This window comes from Lycorma delicatula, chromosome 6 (assembly GCF_047948215.1).
Source record: "Lycorma delicatula isolate Av1 chromosome 6, ASM4794821v1, whole genome shotgun sequence".
NCBI lineage: Eukaryota > Metazoa > Arthropoda > Insecta > Hemiptera > Fulgoridae > Lycorma > Lycorma delicatula.
Window position 1 is genome coordinate 94,406,379 of NC_134460.1, and position 23,504 is coordinate 94,429,882.

General features: G+C 31.6%; 2 protein-coding genes across 3 annotated transcripts in view; both read left to right on the forward strand.

Annotated features, from left to right (window-relative positions):
• The first annotated feature begins 35 nt into the window (after nt 1–35).
• Nucleotides 36–9,408, forward strand: LOC142326039 (uncharacterized). 2 transcript variants are annotated; one of them, XR_012756656.1, is made up of 3 exons: nt 50–188; nt 4,651–4,834; nt 7,661–7,799. XR_012756656.1 is itself a non-coding variant. In XM_075368130.1 (2 exons), the coding sequence occupies exons 1-2, from the start codon at nt 156–158 to the stop codon at nt 8,060–8,062; spliced, it is 435 nt and encodes a 144-aa protein (XP_075224245.1). In that variant the 5' UTR covers nt 36–155; the 3' UTR covers nt 8,063–9,408. The 2 variants fall into 2 exon arrangements, 1 of the variants encoding a protein (XP_075224245.1); XM_075368130.1 differs by lacking the exon at nt 4,651–4,834 and having other exon boundaries at nt 36–188; nt 7,661–9,408.
• A 7,484-nt stretch (nt 9,409–16,892) lies between these two features.
• Txl (Thioredoxin-like) overlaps nt 16,893–23,504 on the forward strand; it is a 31,706-nt gene continuing 25,094 nt past the window's right edge. The window contains exon 1 of the mRNA XM_075368132.1: nt 16,893–17,077. Coding sequence (XP_075224247.1) covers nt 16,980–17,077 — 98 coding nt within the window. The 5' untranslated portion in view covers nt 16,893–16,979. The remainder of the gene's footprint in view (nt 17,078–23,504) is intronic.

Here is a 23,504-nt window from a genome sequence, read left to right on the forward strand (position 1 = left end):
GTCATAAGCAATTAATATACAATAAATTTTTAATTGAAATATACTTCTTGGAAATTTTATACTGATATACTCATTTCTATTTCAGTAAATGAATATTTAATATAGTAATTTTATGCACTATTTTTAATATTTCATTAAAATAATCACGATTAAACATGCTCAAAATATTACTTTTATTAATATTAAATGTAAGTACTTTTTAAAATAAAAGAAACTATTTTTAATTAAGAGATTTTAGATAGTTATTTTTTTGTATCAGATTTTTTAACTCAAATACAATTAAGAAACTGATAACTTTCTAGATTCATGAAAATCTGCTTCCTGAAGTATTTTTGTTTGCTATTGTGTAACCCCAGCCATAAATATTAAGCATTCCAAACAAATTTCCATTAATACAAAAAGTAAGTAGTTTTTAAATTTATTTATTGCAGAATTTTATATTTTACTATGTAATCAACCAACCAGATATATGCATATATTATTACAGCAAATTGTTTAAGTATATAATAATATAGTTTCAAAACGCATAAATACAATATCATACAGAGTGAATCAAAAGTATGGAAATCCTTCAACAACTTTAAACAACTTTTAACAACTTTAAAATCATTCCAGATAGAATTCTGTAACTTTCAATATAAGGTATTGATCAACCACTTTACCTTTTGACAAAAAATAAAAACTTCAACCTCTTCTTGGGGGGGGGGGGGTGGCCCCAGGGTTATAACTGAAATATTTTAAATGGAAACACCTGTTACGTGATACATCATTTTAAAGGTCTCTTTATGATAAGAAAATGGTATAAATAAAAAGCTGGTACAATGTCTGTACCCAAAATGGTAGTGGGACCGGCAGCCTCTGTGGCATGAGTGGTGGCGTCTCGGCCTTTCATCCAGAGGTCCCGGGTTCAAATCCTGGTCAAGCATGACATTTTTCACATGCTACAAAACATTCATCAACATTCTGAAGCAATTCCTAACTGTGGTCCCAGAAGTTAAAAATAAATGGTGGTGGGATAAATTTTTGATATTGAAAATTACTAAGTTTAGTAAGCTCAAATAATAAAATTAAATAAAAAGAAATTAAACTAAATTATACATAAATTTAATTAAAATTTATTTTAAAGGTTAAATTAACATTTTTAAAAACTAAAATATTTTTATTTATCAACACAAAAAATTGTTTTTGTTCCATTTAATGAGTAAATAAATAAAAATATTGTCATCTAATCATGCTGATCATTGATGGTCTCTTACCATTGTTGCAAAAATGAAGCCTACTTCATCGTGTAATATTCCATTTGGAGCATTTCATTACTATACTGTTAGTTGCTTATGAGAATTTATTGTGATCGGTTAGCCAATTGATTTTGTCTAGCTTTACCACATGTGTAAGCCACTTTTGTTATTTATTTTTTTATCTTTTTGGTAACTGTCTTTTACCTAATTAATTTTTTCTGTGCTACTTGCTAACATTGCTATCAACATATCATATAATGAACAGGAGAGGGTCACGTTTTTAATAATGAGGGGCTTTGGTATGAGTTAGGTCATACAGGAAGTTTGTGAATTGTTCAATGCAACATTTAATAATTGTAACACTATTTCAAAAGGTACAGTGTATGATGATGTTTAACTACTCAATGATTTGAAGAAACAAGGAGTATTAATTACACTGGGGAACAAAAAAATTTTTTTTTTGTCTCAGGAAGAAAAATATGCGATTCTGATAGTATTTTTTCTCCTGAATTCAAATATATCGGTTTTCCCCATCACACAAGGTTTCCGAGAGACAGGCATTTATAATTTCAAACATTTTAATACTTTCTGCATTCTTAACCAAACATTTGACTCACCTAGAAAGTAAGAGATAATTATTTTCTGCTAAATTTCACCTATGGATCATTCTTAACCAAACAATATTCAAACATTTGACTCACCTAGAAAGTAAGAGATAATTATTTTCTGCTAAATTTCACCTATGGATCATTCTTAACCAAACAATATTCAAACATTTGACTCACCTAGAAAGTAAGAGATGATTATTTTCTGCTAAATTTCACCTATGGATCATCCCTCCTAATGATCCAACAATAATCAGCCAGCATATTAGGATTCCATTTGCCTTGATATGTCTTTTTCATAGATGAAATCTCCTGATGAAAGTGTTCCCCGTGCTTATCGCTCATTGCAACAAGATTTTCCAGGAAGAGATCTAGGTGTGAGTATATGAAGTATACTTTTAAAGACGTATTGCAACCCAATTTTTTTTAAGATATTATGAGATCGTTGAGAATATCATGGTAATTTTTCACCTTTCGATTTTGCAAAAAAACTCTGAGTAACATTATTGAATGCCTGCAAAGCTGCTTTCTCCACTGGATTCAGTAGTTCCTCAAACTTTCCATCATGCATTAGTGATCGTATTTGTGGACCCACAAATATTCCTTCTTTAATTTCTGCATCACTAATTTTTCTGTTCAGGAATGACTTATTCGCATTCAGGCCACTCTTTTTTAATGAAATGGTTTTTTCTGTCCACACAAAAAACAGTACTTTGTGAACCAAGCTGCAGAACAAGAATCATTACAAATATTCCATTCATACGCTGCATATTGAAACTTTTCCAATATAAATTTAAAGTTTTCATATGTTTCTTTCACACTAGCGAAGTGAACCTCAGGTACTGATGGGGATTTATTGCCATTATGCAGCATAGCTTTTAAACTAACTTTGAGACCACATTTTTTTAGATGGCAATGTGGATTGGGCACAGTGGAAGATGCACTGGCCAAGGGGGTCAAATAGAATAGCCAGTGAGATCACCCAACTTGTCAACAATGATTACTTTCTATGGGGCCACTTAAAAAGTATTGTTTAACATAATAAGCCCCAATATATCAATGATTTACAAAAGAGAATTCAAGAATCAGCACAAAGTATCACTAGGAAATCATTGAATAATGCCAATACAACCAACTGACACACTGTCAAAATCATCCTTTATGCCAGTACGACTGACTGGCACACTGTCAAACAACTTGAGGACATTTCTAATGTTTATTAAAATGAAATGTAAGTAAATAAGCAAACGTTATAATTAATTAATCTTTTTTTTAAAATAAATTATTCAATAACATCCATTTAATCAAATTTTTATAACTTTATTTATTTGCAATAACAATTCCTTAAATATCAATGTAATCTTTTTAAAAATCAAAAATTTATACTGCCACCAATTTAAGAACAGACATCGCACCAACTTTTTATATACCATTTTTCTTTTATTAGAGACAATTAAAATGAGTATCATACAAAGAGTGTTACCATTTAAAATATTTAAGTTACAACCCCTAGGCCTCCACCCCAAGAAGGGGTTGACAAAAGATAAAGTAGTTGACTGATACCTTATCCTGAAAGTTACAATATTCTATGTGGAATGGTTTTAAAGTTGTTGAGGGGTTTCCATTCTTTTGACTCACCCTGTAAATTGTAATGCTATATGCAAATATTCAAATGTTTCAGAAGCTTTTCAATTTATTTTCAAACAGAAATATATAAATGAAACTACAATTAACAGAATTTTGCTATTTTATTGAAAATAATAATATTATAAAGTCATCTTAATGTAGTTTTAGACAATAATTATCTTCAATAACTGTTATAGCAGAATTTTTAAATGCAGTTATGATACAGTGGGATAATTGTAATAAGGTATTAAGAGTATAATGATAGATTTATCCAAAGCTTTTTACTGTATAAATCATTTTGTGCAATTAAACAAATTATTTAATCATAGCATTTATGGATTACCCATTAAATTAATTGTCAACAGTGTAATAAAATGATAAAGAAATTTGATAATTTCATTAATAAGTATAAATCCGAATGACGTCTAATGAATAAAGGAGTTCTTCAAGATCTATTCTTGTTCTTTAATAAATATTCTTTATATTAATAATATGTCAACAGTAGAAAGTATGAAAATGGTTATCTGTGCAGATGATACATCCTTAAATTAGTGGAAGTGCACTTCCTGATCACAGAAGTCAACTAATCTCCTTTTAATTAGATGAGATTAGAAATAAAGAAATGCGCACGCACTATTATTGCTAACCTCTAACGAACGCTTTAAAGCAGTTTTATTCAAATTGTGTTCCACGAACCCTGGTGTTCCATAAACATACATAAAATATTCATCAAAATTAAGTATTCTGAACTGACTGAACGAGTCCATGGCCATGCAATGGGTGCTACATTGATTCGTCACTAGTATTGCGAGTGGGATTGTGGTGGAGCGGAACACTGCTCGAGTGTCAAATTATCGTCGATGTGCATGTTCACTCGACAACTCACACATGAATGCGTGTATTTGTGCCAGCCGCAAATAGTGAACATTTCAACCTGCTTACCATAATTAACCTTTTAACTGCTACTCGCACATATGCACATATATATATTCAGCAGTAGTAGTGCCTAACTCGCTATAGACACATATATTTGTTTGTTGGTAATGGTGCCTGTCTTGCTATGCACACATTTGTGTTTACAGCCTTTTCATTATAAATACGCATGTTTTCAGTTTATATTTTTGCTGTACTGTAACCTATTGTATATTTTATAAATCTGTGATAATTTTTCTATCCCATAGAAAAAGTACTGAGACTGGTGAGTACAGTGGCCTTTATCAGTATCTTGCATATACCTACCACTATTCATTCGTAGCCAGCAATTAAAAGGTTAAAGTGTATGCAAATTGTACTTTTATAATTTATACTGCAAGTTTGTGTTAATTATTTTTTCTGTAACATATACTTATTTTAAAAGTGTTCGAGGTAAGTCTTTTGTAATTCTAATGTTTTAATCATAAAATTTATATAATTTTAATAAACCTATTACAGATAAATTTCTGATTAAAAACTATACAATTAAAAAGAAATAACAAAAGTGCTTCTAATTTATCTTCTGAAACCAAATAACATTTACCTCATACGAAGAAATGTAAATTATCAGAAAACAGTACGAAAAAGCAGAAATATGATGGAAATTATTTAGCATTTAGGTTTACTTGGACAGGAAATAAAGATTAACTGAATGGATTAAGTGCTGAATGCGAAAAAGTTGTTAGTAACAGTAATATAAATCCACCCAAACTAGAAAGACATTTAGAATCGAATCATCCACATCTACGTAATAAAACGATTGAATACTTTCAGCGTAAACATGAAGATCTAATAAGAAAAAAGAACGCTTTTCTAAATATACGTTTTCCGATAACGAAGCATCTCTTGAGGTTTCTTTTCGAATTAGTTATCGAATCGCTAGGGAGAGCGAGGCACATATTATTGCTGAAAAATTAATAAAACTTTGTCTTACACATGTAATTTCTTGCAAACTTGGAGATAATTTTATTAAAGACATTGGTAGCTTACCACTTTCTGATACTACAGTAGCAAGGCGAATAAAAGAAATGGCGCAATACTGTGAACATGAACTTTTGTGTCATTTAAAACCTTCGCATCGTTTTACATTGCAATTAGATGGATCTACACATGTTGCTGGCTTAGCTATTTTGATTTATTGATTCGTTACGTTTTTAATTCTTCAATCCGAGAAGATATGCGTTTTTGTAAAGCACTTGTAGAAACAACTAGTGGAGAAGAAATTTTTAAACTTATTAATTCATACGTGCAAGAACATGAACTAAACTGGGATGTATGTTCACATATTTGTACTGATGGTGCAAAATCTTTATTAGGCCGAGAAAAAGGAGCTACATCACGAATTATTGCAATAGCTCCAATTATTGAACATTCTCATTGTTGTCTTCATCGTCATCAGTTAGCTGCAAAAAGAATACAAAAAACATTAAAGAACATTTTGGATGAAGCAGTACAGACAATTAATTTTATAAAAAAAGAATTAAATTAAAGATTATTTAGTTTATTATGAGAAGAACTATCTAACACATATAAAACGTTGTTACATGCAGAATTGCGGTGGTTCTGTGTTTAGATATTTTTATTTTTAAACATTAATTCTTTTAATTAAATTTAATTAGCATGTTTAAACTTTCATTAGTATTAATATATTATTATGTACCATATATGAGTATATTGTGATATTTAAATTTCTTGCTAAGAAACTTTATTCGTAATTTATAATGATAATTTTCCAGCAGTCAGCTTGCTGGAAATGATGAAATTAAACATTCTAAAAGAAAATTTTAGGAATAGATTGAAACAAATTTACTTTAAAATTCATTAATCAAATAAAAATATTTATAAGAGTCAATTACTTCCATCATTTTTTATTAATATTTGTAGTTAGTCCAATTCATGATCAAAGGGAACTTTGATACTAAACACTTAAAAAACAAAATCAAATGATATATGTGAAGGTAAAATTAACAGAAATAATATGTAAAAGAAGAAAACATGTTTGACTATCTAGAAAGTTACTGAAAGAATAAAAAGTAATATAAACTGCTCAAACATTAAGTGTTTTTTTTTCACTTTCCTTTGTTGTTGATCAAGATCAAATTTGTTAGACCATTTTAAAAAACATAATGTGTAAAATGCTATTCATTTTTAAATATAAAAGAATGTGCTTCTGGAAGATCTGGAATTGGTATTTTAAATACCATGACAAAGGAGCTACATAATAGCTAAAAAAAGTTCATTTAGAATCACATATTTACTCGTGTGGACTTTTTATAATCTTCTTTACAATATATTAAACAATTCTCATTTTTACAACCTTTTCTAACAACTTTAATGGCCACACATACACACTAATAGACAATATTTTACACAGAGTACAGAATAAAGAAAAAATAAAACACATAGCAACAGTACATAGTTACAAAGTATAATAACAAAATGTAACACCTATTCTCATTTCTAAAAAACTAGTAACATTTTCAAGAGCAAAGTTACAATACAAATTTATATTAAAAATTTAAAACAAAATACCATATGACAAATTCACAAAGCACGCTGTAAAACATAATAAACTAGACATGTGTTTGGATGAGCATTCACTCACAGATACAAAGAAAACAGTCATATACACTTTACACCTGCACTTTACAGAATTAATTTTTACCTCATTTAATAGGTACATCAGGTACCTATTTAAGAAACATATAGTATATAAACTATAAACACAGTACATAAATAATTACATCTGATCAGAATGAAATTTACAAACACCATAACTTTAACAAAAACAAAACAATGTTTTTAAATGAATAACCCTGAATGTACATCAAATAAACTATTTGACCACCAAATCCTATACCAAGTTCCTCTCCAAAACATGCACCAGTAATTATTGACCCGTCTAGAGCATATTGATAACAAAGGATTTGGGCAGTAGTTTCAAAAATATATTTTATTAATTATTGTTTTATTAATATATTTCCATGTATTTAGAAAGTAGATCAAATTTTTATAAAGTTTTTAAAAGTTAAAACCACATACTTTCATAATGATCAACAGTTAAGCTTGGTAGTAAATTTTTGCATCAAAAGCTTCTAAATCCTTAAACATTTCTGCATTAAACCTTCTACTTAATATGAGATATTTTAGAATAACTTTATATTATTTGGTAATTAGATTTAAAATCTCTTTAATTAAAATGTTATTTAATTTTTCCAGGTTAATTGTTTCACAGCAAAGCAAAGATCACAAACAGGAAATAAAAACTCTCCAGTTGATTGTTCAAATGGAGGATTTTTTCAAAAACCAAATCCAGAAAGTTGTACATCATTTTATAAATGTGATAATGGAAATCCAGTATTATTTCAATGCCCAGATAGTTTAGAATATAGTCCTACGAAGAATGTATGTACATGGAAAAGAGAATCAGGATGTAAAATAAATCCAGGAAAAAATGATAATTCATCAGAACCAAATCAAAATCAATCAAAACCTAGACCGACTAATGACCAAAATTCTTTAAATAAACCTAATTCAAATAACAGTTCTAATCCAAGCGCTTCTCAAGATGGAAAAGAAAATAATGATGACTATTACCCTGACATGATGTTTCTAAATTAATATTTTTGATTCACTTACACAAGAAGTGGCAGCAGTTTTAATAATAAAGAAACCTTAGTAGACCAATAATTTTTTTTTTTATTGTTATATACATATTAAACTTTCACAAACAATTTTGGATAGCTCCCTTCAACTTCATAAAAATCAATCCATATTACAGTAGGCTGTAATGAGTTAGTGGTAATTTTATGACAGTACAACAGAGCTTAATAGTACTTTTGCCTAACTAATATTATTATAAAGTACAGCTGCTTTACTTCTAAACTATAAACTATTTATGTAGAGTTTATGTTTATAAAGTGATTAATAATTTGCTAAATTTTCCAGTTGGTTAATGTTTTTTTCTTACTGGATTTAAATTAAATTTGAAAACATAAAAAAAAAATTTTTTTTAATAATAAAATCTATTTCTTATAACATATACACCACATGCATACAAAGTACAGAATTATTTAGTATGGAAAACTATACTTCATAAACGTTTTCAATGCAGAATGTTGTTGACACAACTTAAAGATCAAACTGCTTGGGAAGCATTCAAATAAATAAAAATTGTTTATTAATTTATAATTTTTTTCTTTCTTTTAAATTAATTTTATTTACTTATAATTATTTTGCTGACTATAGAATTACTTTAAGATATAATAAAATTAATAAATTTCTATTTATAAGTACAACAGTATAATTATTATACAATGAAAAAAAACAAATAACTACTTTATGAAAGATCATTAAATTTAAGTGACTGTTATGACAGAATTACAATAACAAAAAGCAAATAAATAAAATAGCATTGTTCATCACTGACTAACACAATAAAATCAGTTAATAATATAGTGATAAATTCTAGTCTCAATAACTAATTTAAATGGGTTTAACAATTGTGCTTTAGTATTTTATGTGTATTATATAGTTCACTTTCAATTGTAATAATAAAACTGTCAACAGACAAGTAATATACGTGCTTAATTGAATTAAGTAAAAGATGAGACACAGGTTATTATGAAAAGTGTTCATAGCAAGAAAAGGATAATTTTTTTATATTACATTTTTAAAAGAATCATTTATTAAAATTTAAAATTGTAAAAAAATAAGCAGAAAAAGTAGGTTTTCTAGTGCTATTCAACTCATCTTTACTAGCCAGTTACATATTTATTACTTCTAACAAACAAAATGTATATTATCTGGATCAATTATGTCTAGATATATCTTGAAATAAAACTATAGATAAGATTCATTATTAATGTACATTAACGTAAATATAGTTCAATATTTTTGTCAATTCATAATGTTATTCTTATTTAAATTCAAGTATAGTAAAAATCCATTAAATAATTTTGACAGTCGACTATCAGTTACTCTGAATAAATCAAACCAGTTCCATGTAATTTTTAACAACAGTTTTATGGAAAAAATAATCAAAAAAGAACTAACTACCTTATAAATTCTTTACACCCAATTTAGTTATCAGAAAGCAGTAATTCATTAGTAGAATTTTCATTATTAAAATTATCAAATTCATTATCAGAATTGATAATGTATGTTCTAAAAATCATTAATTATTTTGCTGTAAAAATTCTTTTAATGTTGTTTGAAGTGGATTTATCTAAAGGGGGAAAAAACAATTGACTGATTAAATAAAAATTTATTTGAATAATCCAATAAAGAAATAAATGAGATTAAAAATTGAACACTGCAAATGAAAAACAAGACATTAAAAGTAATATCTAATTAATATAGTTTACTCTGATATGGTTCAGATGGTAGATTAACATTTTTCTATTGGATATTAAATGTTTTAATTCCAGTTCCAAGAATTTCAGAATGACATTTTACCCATGGAGTAGAAATCAGGGCAAAAGTTTTTGCAAGCTATAACTTGAAAATGAAGAGTTTCTGGATCCATGTTTATATGAACTTTTGTCTTTATTTTCATTTGTAGAACATGAAATGAAACTCTTTCAATTCAATTCTTTCTTCTTAAGACATTTTATATATAAATTTATGTTCATATCATAAAGTTCCTAATGAAATAGCAAAATAATTTTTGAGGCTAGTAGCACCTAGAAAAATCCTGATGGGCTTTCATTACTAGAATAGAAATAATGCCACAATCTTAGAAATAAATCACATTGAGACCAGAAAAGATCAATTGTCTGTTTGTAAATAAGTTTAAACCCTGTGAGGCTGAATAAATGAAGACCCTTTGTAATAATCATCATTCAATAGAGCTTCTGTCAAAAAGAAAATATATTCTAAATTCAAACATGAATATTTAAAATATTAGATTTAAATCAAGGTTTTATAGAAACTTTGATTGATATGAAGCCCCTCATAATAAATGTGCCTCCATCAAGATTGTTGACTTCTTTATATAATGACTCTAGTCTCCAAGATTCTTAATCTATTCCTGCCAACGTGCTACAAGCTAGAATAATTTTGAAACTTAAAAAAATAAATGTGAAAAATTATAAGAAGGAAAATTAAAATTAACTTCAAGAAACTAGAGGCCGTGCTAGTCAGTAAAAATGGTATCTGAAAAATAAGCTAATAAATAAATTCAAAACGGTAGACTAAATTGAAGTCAGACCACAGAAGATTTGTTGATGAAAAACTTTTTCCTAATGAATAAACAGCTGTTTTATCATATTCAACAACCATCAAATTTCATCATTCAAATTTCTCAGCACTAAAACTGAATAAACACAACAAAAACAAGCACAGAATGCTAACTGAACATTCCCCTAAGTAGGTCTGATGTGATTATGGTAGAGTATACATGTACCAAATTACACAGTAGGATATTGTTCAAAGTTAAATGGTATCACAAGAACAACTTTATCATATAAAAAGTAGTGTATAATGTGTACAATGAAAATAAAAGCTTGTGTTGGAGATGATTAGGACTGCATTACTACCAAACCTGAAAACATTTACATAACCATCTAACAGGACAGCAATAATAATCATACTTTTATTTATCCACATTTAATTTATTACAGTTTTCAGGTTTTATTAGTTATAATTCATTATTATATAATTAGTATTAATAATTCAATAAATGAAGCTTTCAAAAACCAGAATTTTAGTTTAGGTGTATTTTTAAACTAAGAAATCTTAACTAGTGCTTGAATGTACAGAATGCGGCAGCATGATTTGCTGATTTGAAGGGTCAATGAAAACAATGATGTTATCGGTATGATAATTATTTTTTCACCATATGCTACTACATTTGAAATTTACTTTTTCACTGTTTTGAAAACTGTATCCAACAAGTGGCGGTACACTGATTTACCGTAATTCGGAAGCGTCAAGTCGACTATTTCCAGCATAACAACGGGTATGTTGGCTATTCCTTGACGAATATTCTCCTTCACTTCAGCAAGGGTCCTTGGAAGATCGGTGTACATGAGGTAATTCTGATACTTCCATAAAAAGTAGTCACAAGTCTAAAAGGTGAGCTCGCGGGCCATTGAAGATCGTCCCACAAAGAGATCAGGCGCTCAGGAAAGTTTTCCCTCAAAACACGCATTGCAGTTCACGCCGTATGTGCCCTGGCTCCAACCAGCTGAAACCACATACCCATCCATTTCGTTAAGCCTTGCCAAAAAAAAAGGGCAGCTGCATACTTTGTGTTTGCACACGTAGCAATCGATTACCGACCAGGAACACTAGTTTGGGTAGCAATCTTGAAGTGTGCGCAGATTGTTCGCTGCATGGAGACGATCGAACGACCATTAGAAAAGTAAGTGATCATGATAAAAACACTAGTTACTTAGTCAGAAAACTAGTCTTGTCAATACAGATCATCTAATAAAGATCTGACATGGATAATAAAACTCCAAAAGAAGCACCATATAGCAAGGGTGTAAAGGGCCCTTGCCACTTTAAAAAAACACCAAAACTAACACAATTTTAAACACTTGTCAAAAACTTTGAAAATAAATTAAAACATTATATCATACAATTAGTTAGAATTCGTGAACTAATTTCTTAATCTCTATCACCTAGGTTTACCCTTAGACCATCCTTTCTTCTTTCTTTTCTCCATTTTCCTGTAGGCCAAGATGTCAAACTTCAGATTGTCTGAGGCCTCAGAAATGGAAATGGATTCTTCTGATTCTTCACATTAAATCACATAGGATATACTGCTGCCAGCATCAGATGATGCCAGCTCTGACTGTCCAATCAGCAGTGTATCAGAGTCAAGACTTGATGCAATCCCCACTAAAATTTGTAGAGGGGCTGAAGTACATTTAAAAGCCTCCATGCTTTTGGAGGCTTCATCATTGGATATTAAATTCCTCTTTTTCTAATATTTTAATTTCCAGCTTTGCTGCTGCCTGACTGGGCATTTTCTCTATCTTGACTTTAACCTGATCTGATTAGCTTCGGGCATCTTCTCTGGTTTAACCTTAGTTTCGCTATTCTTGCGACTGGTTGATGGCTCATTCCTGAATTGTACAGAAATCTTAGTTTTGGAGGTATCATCATTCTTCTGCATCAATTTGAAGCTGCTTTCTCTTGATGGTTGACTCTTCAATTTTTCATTGATGATAGGTTCAACCATGCAAACTAAAACTCATGCCAGTTCCCAAACTACATCCTCTGATTTAATGGATGCTGCAGGAGCTACAACAACCTGTGCATATGACATCTTTGGTGTTCTGCCAAGCACAATTTTCCTGCTTCAAAGTAGCTGACTTTCTGTGTAGTATATCTTGTACAGCTACTTCTTGTTTATAGATCAGACAATTCCTAGATCTTGCCGAGTGATGCTCATAACAACTGACACATAGAGGTGGATCCCTGTGAGTGTCACCAGGGTGTAATGGGTCATCACATGTACAGATTTGCTTCCTGATACAACATACCACTGTGTGTCCAAATCATTGACATCCAACGCAGCACAAAGGGGCCGGGATAAATGGACAATTGTCTAACCTGTGTAATCCAGCATCTTCTCTGGACATTTTGGCTTATTGAAGGTTAACACATGCGATGCAGAAGGTATTCACTGCATTGTGTATTTTTAGTCAATGATACCCAATAACTCCTTGCTAATGAAATTCCTCTTCTGTGCAAATTAACAAATCTCTGCAAACGACTACCACCCTTAGTGGAATTCAAGGCAGTATGGGGTGTAACCTCAATGTCCAAGAGTCTGATCTTCTTGGCTTTGAGTAGCCATAATGATTGTATACCATTGACAGTTTCAACGAAGAGCCCAGTAGCAGTCTTCCTTGTTTCTTTTGCAGATCCTCCAGCAGCTTCTGTAATGCTTGAGCTATCATGAAAGGACTGACTTGAGAAATCCCCTTGTTTTCAATTAATCACTAAATATTTTGAAATCAATTCACTACTCTTTGAACAAAACTTGGTTTGATCTGTCTTCTCTATCTTCATAACTTTACTTTTCATTCGCTTTACTTCCAAAGCCAAAGGTTCTCAAAGAAGAGGGTTTTTATGTGGACCCACTGCCATGAAGTTGTATGCGTAGTTGATGTATCCAGTCAATATGTTGCAAGGTGCAGGCGGAGAGATGGTTAGGCATGCCCTGGATCATTGATCCTACTTGGGTTCCCCCAGTTAGCCACCTCCCACAGATTTAACTTGGGCCGGGGGTCAGTACCTGACCCATGATACCGACATCCCAGAGAGGTCTCGCATGTAGCAATAAGGACTTCAATACCCTTACCCATGGGACAATCCCTGCCAAGAGCCAAAGTGACTAACTCACACTGGGTGGCACCAGACTTCAGTAGAGTACTCAGAGCAGCCACCCCCAAACCAGCTTCACAATCAGGAAGAGGGATGATTACTCCCCATCCACACTCACTCTGTCCAGCGTCAGCAAAATCAGATCACGGTAATGTCTCCAGCCACCGCTGCAAATAGCAAAACCCCAACCAGCTCAGGACTTCCTGATCCCATGCTCTACTGGGAGCTCCTGAGCAAGACCATTGCCCCATTGGCCGACGTAAGTGAAGTTACCGAAGTATCATGTTGCTGGCCGCCTCGGACGTTTGCATAGATGAAATTGCATGGACATGGGGTTACATTTTGTCTAAGGCATTATGATTATTATTATTTTGCAAGAACGTGAACACCAGCTGAGAAAAAGGCGGTAAAGAAGTTGCTCCATCAGACCATCAACGTGATCAAGGGACGCTGCTGGTGAGAACTGACAGAGACCATGGATGCAGATCCTTGGGGAATAGATTAAAAGATAGTAACCCGGTGACCAGGGGGGTCTCCAGTCACCAGCTCCACCAGACAAGGCTAAAGCGGAGCACATCATAAAGACATTGTTCCCAGCCCACTCAGTACATGCAAGGCAGAACTTCAGCAACTTGGACGACTTCCCACTCTTCTCAATGGAGGAGCTGGAGGGAATCCGCATCTTCTTTAAGTTCGGAATGGTTATCTCTTTTTTCTTAAGGTGCTTGAAAACAGATAACCACCTCTCTACTGTTGTTAACTTCAATTCGGCCAATTCTGCTAAAAAATCATTGTAAGATAAAAGTTCACTATATGTAACACATTGACCATGTCATCAGGTGATACAGATGATAGTGTGTAAACAATTCCAAACAATAACCAACATTCCATTAAGTCTTCCCACTTAGGTTGTTCTTTAAGATTAGCCTGTAACAACTATTGAAGAGAATCTAGTTAACTTTCCACAAATCTAAGTAAACAATGCAGATATCATAAAAGCTAGATGCTGTTCCTTTTAAGGGTTCCAAGCCACGTTCTGTCTAAGAAAGTTTTCCAGAAGCTATTTAACTTTGAGCAGAAGAAAGTCTTACTTTTCCTCTCTATTAGGTTATTGTATAGATGAAAATACTCACTTGCAGCTTCTGCTGAAATCACTTTGTCTCCTTCAATTTTTTTTACCACTTTCATTATATAAGAATCATAATCATAGGTATCCAGTTGGTCATCAAAAAAGTATTTCATTACTGCAGCGGGATTTTCTAGTGATTCAAAGTAAGCACTAAGATTAAGCAGTTCAATCATTTGAAGTACCAGTTCTAAAGCAAGCAAATGTTGAAGGCATCAATTGTTTAAATAAGAAAGAATCTTTTTACATTCTACACTGACAAACTTGCAAAACTTCTTAGTTGGATAACATGAGTTATATAAATGTGAAAAAATAAGAATAGCTTCATAATTATTACTTCAGTACCAAATGGTATTGATTCTGCTGCATTTTTAATAGTTAGTTATAATTCAACAAACTCTAATTGAATTCGGATTTGCAATTCAGTCAACTCTAATCAAGGTTTTGATACAACTTGGGCAATTTTTGAAATACATTTTTAGGGACTTTCCTCTTCACCCCTCCGAAATTAGTATTTGTATTGTCAGCAAATATATTAGTTACTTCATCTACAAGACCATTTCAGTTTGGAACTAAAAATACTTGATTTAATTGCTCACTGGTCTCTCCTGGTAATATTTCTAATTTTAAAACTTTATTCATTTTAGAATTCAAATGGATACAGCTTATTGGTACTAATTGATCAAACAAATCAACTACTAATGTAAGACAAAATGTTTCAACTAACTCTTCTAACATTTGTTTTTAAGCCTCAGCAGCTAAAACATTTTTTACCATTGCTTCTCTTTTGGTTCTGTCTTAAATGAAAATAAATTAATTTTGAAGTACAGTTTAAAGTCTGAAAACTATGGTTTAGTTTTGCACTGTGATAAGGTATCACCACTTCACCTGCAACAAGTTTATTTTTAGCAGAATCATTTTTAATCATTGGCAAGTTAGTAGCAGTTGCAGTAAAACATTCATGTTTCTTGGATTTAAGATGATGTTTAATATTAGCTTTCCCACCATAGGAAATGTTTATTTTACTATTATATTGTATTTATACAATGCTAAATGCAGAATGTTCCTTTTTAAAGAAAGGGTACTTTTTTACAAATTATCATTAACTACAAACTTGTGTCCTTTTATAACTCTGTCCTCATCTTATACGTACCAAACTGAATAACCGTTCCAAGAAGAAATCAAAATCTTACCAAACGCATAAATATAGTATAATTTGTAACTAGCGGCTTCAGAAGACGCTTTCTCTATCTACACTTGAAGTATAACTAACAAGGAGAATCACTAGCACATAGCAATACCGACACGTATCTGGAACAAATTATTCCAGATATATTTCTTACACTGAGATCAACTGCATACGCTCATATATTCAATTTAATTAATTGCCTGATCTTCAGCAGACCACGGCTGGTGTTTTTGCATAAATTAAGCACAAGTTGTATCTTAAAACTAAAAAAATTTAGTCAAAAATCCACAACTTTTAACGATTTTTTGGAATAAAAAGACACAGGTCCGAAGTCCGGGGCAGTTCCAGGGAAAACTGGGGTGCATTGTCACCGTAGGTTTGGATAATCCCGGTCAGGCATGGCATTTTCACACGCTATATCATTCATCATTTCTCTGAAGGTCCTAATGGTGGTCCCGGAGGCATAATCATAACCAAATTAAAAAAAAATATATATATATATACTTTTTTATATAAAGTATATACATATATATATATTTAAATCTATATTCATTGAATGTGAAGAGAAAGTTCCTATAATTTTTTTTCGAGCTACAGGTGGTGAGAACTTCAAATTATTTGTAATTTTTTGTATTCAGATACTTACTTGTCACCTAAAAATTTAATTTTTTTTTTTTCATTTTCCAATCCTTCAATTTTTATTTGTTGTTTTCAAGTACTTTAAAAACAATTTTAATGATGATACGTTTTTTTCCTGAACGTGATACGTTCAGGAAAAAACAGATGTTGCATTGGCTAACCTGGTTATTTAGCTTTAACTGACTGTTTTACATGTACTGCATAGTCATCAATTTAATTTTGTAGTTAAATTAATTTTTAAAATGAGTTTAATTCGTCTTATTAATGATGAAAATCACTTTCAAGGGGAATTACAATCATCTGGTACTAAACTTGTTGTCGTAGATTTTACTGCTTCGTGGTAAGTAAATTATATAAACATTTTATGACTAGGTTATGTTGCAAAACTATTTAATATTTTGATTTTTCAGTCTCCTAATGCTACACTGTTATTTCAATTTTTATCTACCTTTGCGAATTTTTTTAAATACCGTAGTCAGCCCAACTACCCATATCAGACATTTTTTCTTTGTAACAATTTTGTTCGTTCGATTTTTTTTGATTTGCTTCTATTAAAGAATTTCAAAATATTTTTATTACTCTATTGAACACTAAATTCAATAAGAAATAATAAAATAATTATCACCTTCTAGAAAAATAGCGGTTGTGTTGGGGGTACGCTGCGCTTAAGTGATAGTCAAAAAACGTACTTTCTGAGAAATTTAATTTTAAAGTTCAAAATATAAAACGAAATATCAGTTTGTTAATATTTCCCTCAAATTCATATGCTTTGCCTCTATTAATTTTTACCTTTGGTAATTCTGAGCAATTATTTGATTAAATTTTTAATTTTTTTTTATACTTATTTTTCATTCTTTAATATACCATAGTAGATATGCTTATAATCAGTAAAACACCTGAATATCTGGAAGCTGGTTTGGACAGAGGGTGACCCGTGCAAGGTCAAAGCCCTCACCATGTTTCCAATACCTTATTTAATTAGCTATCAGTTTTATGAGTTATTGAAACCTGTTATGATGCCAGTCCATTATGTGGAGAGGTTAGGAATAAATTACAGAAGTATGCCATTACTGGTACTTATCGGTTAGGTTAGGAATAAGTTGCAGAGGTATGCCATTACTAGTACTTATCAGTTATACAAGACCCCTATTGAAATCAAATTGTTTTTGTATGTTTTACTTGTAGTAAATTTGCATCATTTATCTGTTAGTTTATTATTTATGATATGAATTTAGAAGTATAAGATAATAATTATATATAACCTTTTTACCCAACTTGACACAATAAAACTTTTCTAATAACGATATCAATGTTTATTTGTTTCTAGACTAATTGATTTAGTTTATCATTTTATAGTGTGTTGTGCATTTGATTTATTGTAACATGTAATGCTGTATAAAAATATAAAATGAAAATTTGGGAATTACCAAATTCTGAGCAGCAAGTAGTGCAATTTTTCCAAGCGCAAGGCGTTCTACTGGCAGTGAAATTATGTGAAAACCAACACAAGTGTAACTTGTATTTTGAACCATACACGTACTGGAGGTACATAACTAAAAATTGTAAAAAAAATCCTTACAAGTTGGAACATGGTTCGAGGATAGTCGCCTTCCATTCCTAACAGCATCACATTTCTTGTATTGTTGGACAGAGCAGATGACCATTTTGAAATGGTGCCAACAACATCAGGTTATGAAACTACAGTTAACTAGTGCATGTATTATCAAGAAATATTTATATCAGCAATGGAACGAATTTCTTTTTTTTTTTGTCTTAAGTCAATTGACTGGTTTGATGCAGCTCTCCAAGATTCCCTATCTAGTGCTAGTCGTTTCATTTCAGTATACCCTCTACATCCTACATCCCCAACAATTTGTTTTACATACTCCAAACGTGGCCTGCCTATACAATTTTTTCCTTCTACCTGTCCTTCCAATATTAAAGCGACTATTCCAGGATGCCTTAGTATGTGGCCTATAAGTCTGTCTCTTCTTTTAACTATATTTTTCCAAATGCGTCTTTCTTCATCTATTTGCCGCAATACCTCTTCATTTGTCACTTTATCCACCCATCTGATTTTTAACATTCTCCTATAGCACCACATTTCAAAAGCTTCTAATCTTTTCTTCTCAGATACTCCGATTGTCCAAGTTTCACTTCCATATAAAGCGACACTCCAAACATACACTTTCAAAAATCTTTTCCTGAGATTTAAATTAATTTTTGATGTAAACAAATTATATTTCTTACTGAAGGCTCGTTTAGCTTGTGCTATTCGGCATTTTATATCGCTCCTGCTTCGTCCATCTTTAGTAATTTTACTTCCCAAATAACAAAATTCTTCTACCTCCATAATCTTTTCTCCTCCTATTTTCACATTCAGTGGTCCATCTTTGTTATTTCTACTACATTTCATTACTTTTGTTTTGTTCTTGTTTATTTTCATGCGATAGTTCTTGCGTAGGACTTCATCTATGCCGTTCATTGTTTCTTCTAAATCCTTTTTACTCTCGGCTAGAATTACTATATCATCAGCAAATCGTAGCATCTTTATCTTTTCACCTTGTACTGTTACTCCGAATCTAAATTGTTCTTTAACATCATTAACTGCTAGTTCCATGTAAAGATTAAAAAGTAACGGAGATAGGGAACATCCTTGTCGGACTCCCTTTCTTATTAGGGCTTCTTTCTTATGTTCTTCAATTGTTATTGTTGCTGTTTGGTTCCTGTACATGTTAGCAATTGTTCTTCTATCTCTGTATTTGAACCCTAATTTTTTTAAAATGCTGAACATTTTATTCCAATCTACGTTATCGAAAGCCTTTTCTAGGTCTATAAACGCCAAGTATGTTGGTTTGTTTTTCTTTAATCTTCCTTCTACTATTAATCTGAGGCCTAAAATTGCTTCCCTTGTCCCTGTACTTTTCCTGAAACCAAATTGGTCTTCTCCTAACACTTCTTCCACTCTCCTCTCAATTCTTCTGTATAAAATTCTAGTTAAGATTTTTGATGCATGACTAGTTAAACTAATTGTTCTATATTCTTCACATTTATCTGCTCCTGCTTTCTTTGGTATCATAACTATAACACTTTTTTTGAAGTCTGACGGAAATTCCCCTTTTTCATAAATATTACACACCAGTTTGTATAATCTATCAATCGCTTCCTTACCTGCACTGCGCAGTAATTCTACAGGTATTCCGTCTATTCCAGGAGCCTTTCTGCCATTTAAATCTTTTAATGCTCTCTTAAATTCAGATCTCAGTATTGTTTCTCCCATTTCATCCTCCTCAACTTCCTCTTCTTCCTCTATAAAACCATTTTCTAATTCATTTCCTCCGTATAACTCTTCAATATATTCCACCCATCTATCGACTTTACCTTTCGTATTATATATTGGTGTACCATCTTTGTTTAAAACATTATTAGATTTTAATTTATGTACCCCAAAATTTTCCTTAACTTTCCTGTATGCTCCGTCTATTTTACCAATGTTTATTTCTCTTTCCACTTCAGAACACTTTTCTTTAATCCACTCTTCTTTCGCCAGTTTGCACTTCCTATTTATAGCATTTCTTAATTGCCGATAGTTCCTTTTACTTTCTTCATCATTAGCATTCTTATATTTTCTACGTTCATCCATCAGCTGCAATATATCGTCTGAAACCCAAGGTTTTCTACCAGTTCTCTTTATTCCGCCTAAGTTTGCTTCTGCTGATTTAAGAATTTCCTTTTTAACATTCTCCCATTCTTCTTCTACATTTTCTACCTTATCTTTTTTACTCAGACCTCTTGCGATGTCCTCCTCAAAAATCTTCTTTACCTCCTCTTCCTCAAGCTTCTCTAAATTCCACCGATTCATCTGACAACTTTTCTTCAGGTTTTTAAACCCCAATCTACATTTCATTATCACCAAATTATGGTCGCTATCAATGTCTGCTCCAGGGTAAGTTTTGCAGTCAACGAGTTGATTTCTAAATCTTTGCTTAACCATGATATAATCTATCTGATACCTTGCAGTATCGCCTGGCTTTTTCCAAGTGTATATTCTTCTATTATGATTTTTAAATTGGGTGTTGGCAATTACTAAATTATACTTCGTGCAAAACTCTATAAGTCGGTCCCCTCTTTCATTCCTTCTGCCCAGCCCGTATTCACCCACTATATTTCCTTCTTTGCCTTTTCCAATGCTTGCATTCCAATCTCCAACTATTATTAAATTTTCATCTCCTTTTACGTGTTTAATTGCTTCATCAATCTCTTCGTATACACACTCTACCTCATCATCATCATGGGCGCTTGTAGGCATATAAACGTTAACAATCGTTGTCGGTTTAGGTTTTGATTTTATCCTTATTACAATGATTCTATCGCTATGCGTTTTGAAATACTCCACTCTCCTCCCTATCTTCTTGTTCATCACGAAACCTACTCCTGCCTGCCCATTATTTGACGCTGAGTTAATTACTCTAAAATCACCTGACCAAAAGTCGCCTTTCTCTTCCCACCGAACCTCACTAATTCCTACTATATCCACATTCACCCTATCCATTTCCCTTTTTAAATTTTCTAGCCTACCAACCTTTTTTAAGCTTCTAACATTCCACGCTCCGACTCGTAGAATGTTATTTTTTAATTTTCTGGTGACCCCTTCCTTAGTAGTTCCCACCCGGAGATCCGAACGGGGGACTATTTTACCTCCGGAATATTTTACCAAGGAAGGCGCCTCCATTATTGCTATGTGAAAATGCAGAGAGCCACATTTTCTTGGAAAAAAAGCAGCTGTAGTTTTCCATTGCTTTCAGCTGCGCAGTACTCAGAGGACTGAGTGATGTTGATACGGCCGTTTAAGTCATTGTGACTCACGCCCCTAACAACTACTGAAAGAGCTGCTGTCCTCTTTCAGGAATCATTCCTTAGTCTGGCTCTCAACAGATACCTCTCCGATATGGTTGCACCTTCGGTCCAGCTACTCTGTATCCCTGAGCACTCAAGCCCCCTCACCAACGGCAAGGTCTCATGATTCATAGAGGAGGGGAACGAATTTCACGTAAAATAAATTGACAGTTGTGGTAAAATAGTAGAGGTAGATGAGACAAATTCACTAAACATAGAACAGTGTTGGCTGTGTGCTTTTCCACCAATGAGTATTCAGGTGAATGTGTAGAGAAACGAAGAAGGCATTCATAGTTACAGTGAAGAATTGAGACATGGAACACTGATTAAGGCGATCAAAGACCATATTAAGCTTGGGTCTACAATTTATTTGGATTGCTGACGCGCTTACAACACGGAACAGCTTGCTGCAGTAGGTTTCGGTCACCAAACATACATACAACTTTGTAAGTCCTACAAACAGAACTCATACACAAGATATCGAGCGGTTTTGGAGCACAGTGAAGTGGCAAAATAAGAAACATAAGGGTATGACTAGACACCATTTGGAGAGTCATCACCACTATCAGTCATCTTCAGCAGCTGATTCTGAGACCAACTTTAACAACTATTAAAGTTACTTTATCATTTATTACTCAAATCACAAAACTCTAACCTTAATCCTAACCTCTGTCCACAGAACAGGTGAGCATCTGAACAGGTTGCCATTATTCAAAAAACTGATTACTAATTAACCAGAGATAATACAGTGCATGGACTTTGACCAAGCAAGGTTCACCTGCTCTCCAAACCTGCTTTCTGACATTTAGATCTTGTGTTCTCCTGATTATAAGCATATCTATTATAATATATTAAAGTATGGAAAGAATTGAAGGTGATCAAGTAATTGCTCAGAATTACCACACCTTTTATAAGTGTGATCAATTTTGTTTTCTTTTAGGTTAGAGATTTTGATAGGAAGAGGTGAGTAATGACTATATCATTTTCCATGTAAGCTGTCTTAATCAATGTTTATAAACCACTTTAAATGATAAATAAAAACTTAGATTCATAAAAACCATGTAATTTAATAATATAATTGAAAATAATGTTGAATCAAATATTCAATAAATGTAGAACTTACAACATTTTGAATTCCATAAAAAAAGCTGCTGCTAAAATCAAAATCACCTCTAACAAAGCAACAAATGAAAAAATCAAAAAATGTAAACACCAAATACAATCAAAAATACTTGCAATAATTGTTAAACTTACACTCTTATAACTAAAAAGTAATAATAATTAAAACTATAACCAGTCATTTTTATGCATGAAATTTAGCAGTTAGAATTAGGATAAAGCTATTTTTGGTTTTCATTGAATTACTGGAAATCATTGTTAACTTTTTAGAATAAGCTGAATTACTGGAAACCATTGTTAACTTTTTAGAATAAGCTAAAAAAATTTAATATCTACAAAAAATATTGAAAATAAATACGCTATTTTATTGAAAATAAAATATTGAAAATAAATCTTAACATAACACTTTATACCCCAACCTATCAAAGTACTTAGACCTATCCTTTTAAGTTTAAGTCTACATACTTAAACTAGACTTAAACTTAAAAAAATAAGAGAAATTCTGAATTGAAAATCAAAAACAAATATCATTGGTTTTTTATTTTTTTTTTTTAATAAAAGAGCATTAACAAAGAGCAGTAAATTAGAATTACAAAATAAAAAACTTGATTGCAATGGAACCAAGGTTTTTTGTACCTAAAAAAAAATCATATAAACATTTTGTATATTAAAAGGTGATTAGCAAAATAGTCATTGATAAAATTAGATATTTTTATTCTGGAAAATATTTAGCAGAATCAGTAGCAGATTCT